This window comes from Nanorana parkeri, unplaced genomic scaffold (assembly GCF_000935625.1).
Source record: "Nanorana parkeri isolate BGI_ZX_2015 unplaced genomic scaffold, ASM93562v1 scaffold2117, whole genome shotgun sequence".
Lineage (NCBI taxonomy): Eukaryota > Metazoa > Chordata > Amphibia > Anura > Dicroglossidae > Nanorana > Nanorana parkeri.
Genome location: NW_017308385.1, coordinates 36,224 through 39,572, shown reverse-complemented (window position 1 = coordinate 39,572; position 3,349 = coordinate 36,224). Strand labels below are relative to the sequence as shown.

The window sequence follows — 3,349 nt, the reverse complement described above, 5'->3', positions numbered from 1 at the left end:
ACCTGTGCAGCGACATAATTTTCTTAGTGCTTCCTTTTGTTGCTGTTCTTGCAGAAGGGATCGCTGTGTGTCTCTGGGTCCCGAGACAGAAATGTGATTCTGTGGGACCTGAAACAACTCGGTAAAAAACAAGAAAAAGTAAAGTGCACGGTGCTGGGAGCTGCGAAAACAGGAACACACAAGGTAAAGATGCCTGGTATACCTGTTTTATGGGAGCACCTTAAGTATTCTAGATTCTGTAGTATACACAGGTATTAAACTGTTTGTATCACATTAGTGCAAAATAGTTGGAGCACAGAAAAGTAAACTCTGTGCCCTGATTCTTCAAGGGATGGGCCTGGTCACTTGCTGCCTGTGACACTTGTGTCTGCTCGGGCTCCTGGGATAGCACCATGAAGATATGGGACATGGCGGCAGATGGGCAGCAGGTTGGAGAGATCCGGTACGAAGGCCTTTTTTTTTTAACATATAATGTACGCCTATTATTTTCTAGCAGAAAATATGCTGCAGATGTGTTGGATGTGGTAAGAGGGCACTGGTAGAAGCTCTCCATATGTGTAAAAATATCATGTACATTCTGCTTAGTGAGTAAGTAAAAACTAAACCCCAACTCTAAACTGTCTTGTCACTCCAATGGTCTGAAGTTAAAGATTTTGGCAAATACCAGAATTGCGCAAGCTGGACAGCCATCAAGATTGGGGTGAAACTGACCTGAGCTAAAATGTTCGGGAAATGGCTAAAGTGCAGGTACCATGTGATGCCTCCAAGTACTTGTATTATATATGTAATACATACATACATACATACATACAAGCTACACATGGAACCTTGACTTCTGCCCAAGTAGAGAGTCCGGCCTGCCCCCTCCTGGGACAAAGCCTACCGGTCATTCCATTGTTCTATGCCATAACCTTAGAGGGCACCAGCAGCTCTAACATTTGACAATGCAATGGCAGAGGGTGGGGGCTTATTCTACACTTGGCCAGAAGATGAAGCTCCATGTAAAGCCTTGGATCCAATGGGCTATTTTAAGACTAGGACAGGTATTTGTGGACATCACCATCAGTTACTGCATTTTAGCGCTGGGCCAGGTCTAGGACTCTTTAAGCAAGCGCTAAGAATTTGCGAAATGATATCTGTATTGACTGTGGACCAATAAACAAAAGGATAGTTACAGTAAACTCCCAGTTATCCGCACCCATGGGCTTCAGTTGATGCCGGATAACTGTAGTTTCCGGTTGCTTAAAATTGAAATAGCCAATAGCAGCCTGCCTATTGCTCCCCATTGTTTACATTCTGCTGCTGACAGAGTGATATAGTCGCCGGCCGGCAGCAATATGCAAACACAGAATTTTCTTAGCAATCAAATAAATTTGGTTGCCAATGATTTTTTTCAGTGTGCACCAAGCAACTGGCAATTTTTTTTATTGTGCATCAAGCCACCAGCAAAAAAAAAAAAATATGTACTTTTTTTTTGTGCCGGTTGCTTGAATGCCAGAGAATTGGGAGTTTACTGTAATGATTTTTGAATAAGTGTCATGTAACAACAATAATGGGAAGAATGTATCTTGACCACATTAATGGCTCAGTCTTATATATTTTTATTTTTTTTCAGAGGGCGAGCTGCAATCCTGTGTCTAGGTTATCTACCTGACATCTTGGTTGCAGGATCCTATGACAAGAGGGTAACCATGTATGATCCAAGAGGTGAGCAGCAGCAAATACCAATAGTATTGAACATTCGACTACTATAGGGCAGATGTACTCTGTAGCTGCAGTGGCAGAGGAGGAGAAGACAAGGGAGGGAGAATCAGTTCAGCTGTCTGCCCGTCCAGCTCCTCCGGCCACCTGCAGTTTTCCTCCTCCTCCGCCCACATTAGCTGCCATAAGCTGGGAGGAAAACTGCAGAGGTACAGTTGGCCAGCTGGCAGGACAGCATGCGACCTGAAGGGAGGCTTCACGTCGGACATGGAAGATGCGTCGATGTACCCCCAGCCTCCCCCCCACCACCACCAGGAGAGGAAGAAGGCACCTGAATCACATCAACCATGTGCACTGTAAGTCCCTGTTATTTCTGCCTTACACCACTGATCTCTGCACTGTGCGTTACATTACTGACTTCTGTACTGTTGACCTGTGTACTGTGCGTCATACTGCTGACTTCTGTACTGTGCGTTACATTACTGACTTCTGTACTGCTGACCTCTGCATTGTGCGGTACATTACTGAGCTCTGTATTGTGCATTACATTACTGACCTCTGTACTGTGCGTTACATTACTGACCTCTGTACTGCTGACCTGTGTACTGTGCGTCATACTGCTGACTTCTGTACTGTGCGTTACATTACTGACTTCTGTACTGCTGACCTCTGCATTGTGCGGTACATTACTGAGCTCTGTATTGTGCATTACATTACTGACCTCTGTACTGTGCGTTACATTACTGACCTCGGTACTGCTGACCTGTGTACTGTGCGTTATACTGCTGACTCCTGTACTGTGCGTTACATTGCTGAACTCTGTACTGTCTGTCACACCACTGGCCTCTGTATTTGGCATCACACCACTGACCTCTGCACTGTACTTTGTTACTGATCTCTGTTCTCTGCGTCACACCGCTGACCTGGGGAACTGGTGGCGAGTAACTTTTAAGGCTTGGCTAGTAGCTCAGGACTTGAAATTTTGAGCCCTGTTATAGGTTGTACCAATGCAAATCACAGTATATTGTTAATTCTTCTTACTGATTCTGCAGTCGTGTATTGGGTTCAAATACAAATAAACCCCACGCCAGAAGCGTGATCGCAGCAACACTGAAATAATATAATAATATTATTGAAAATTAGTAAAATAATTGTGTTGCGCTGTGAACCAAAGTGTCACAAAGAAAAAGTATCCAAATCTGTCTCCTTACATCTACCTAAAATTGTGTGAAAAATATAAATCCCAATCTTATTTTATAAACCTCTTATATAATCTAAATAAACGTACATAAACTATGCATGAACAGAGGTGCATATAAATAAATATCTATATAAAATATGACAACAAATACAGTAATGGGACTTTGTGGTCATCTACATTAATATAGTATTAAAGTGCAAAAGTGTTCAGTCCACATAAAGTGCTTCAATCAGTGTAACAATTATCAATCTACATATAGTGCTTCAGTCATGCAAACAAAATTGGTATATTGTTGATGTGTCCACTCGCATTACATCTATCGACCATGTCTTCACCCGTGTGAAAGAACAATATCTGCCTCTCACCTTATGGATAGACCTCTCAGAAAGAAGGTCATCATCGTGTTACCCCGTTTGAAGCCAGGAAGGGGTTCTCCTGCCCTTGTAA

General features: G+C 43.1%; 1 protein-coding gene across 4 annotated transcripts in view; it reads left to right on the top strand.

Annotated features, from left to right (window-relative positions):
- Positions 1-3,349, top strand: part of FBXW9 (F-box and WD repeat domain containing 9) — a 24,595-nt gene that overhangs the window by 11,422 nt on the left and 9,824 nt on the right. For all 4 annotated transcript variants that reach the window (XM_018572735.1, XM_018572736.1, XM_018572733.1 and 1 more), the window contains exons 4-6: positions 55-183; positions 330-442; positions 1,616-1,707. In XM_018572735.1, the coding sequence (XP_018428237.1) occupies positions 55-183; positions 330-442; positions 1,616-1,707 (334 nt within the window). The remainder of the gene's footprint in view (positions 1-54; positions 184-329; positions 443-1,615; positions 1,708-3,349) is intronic.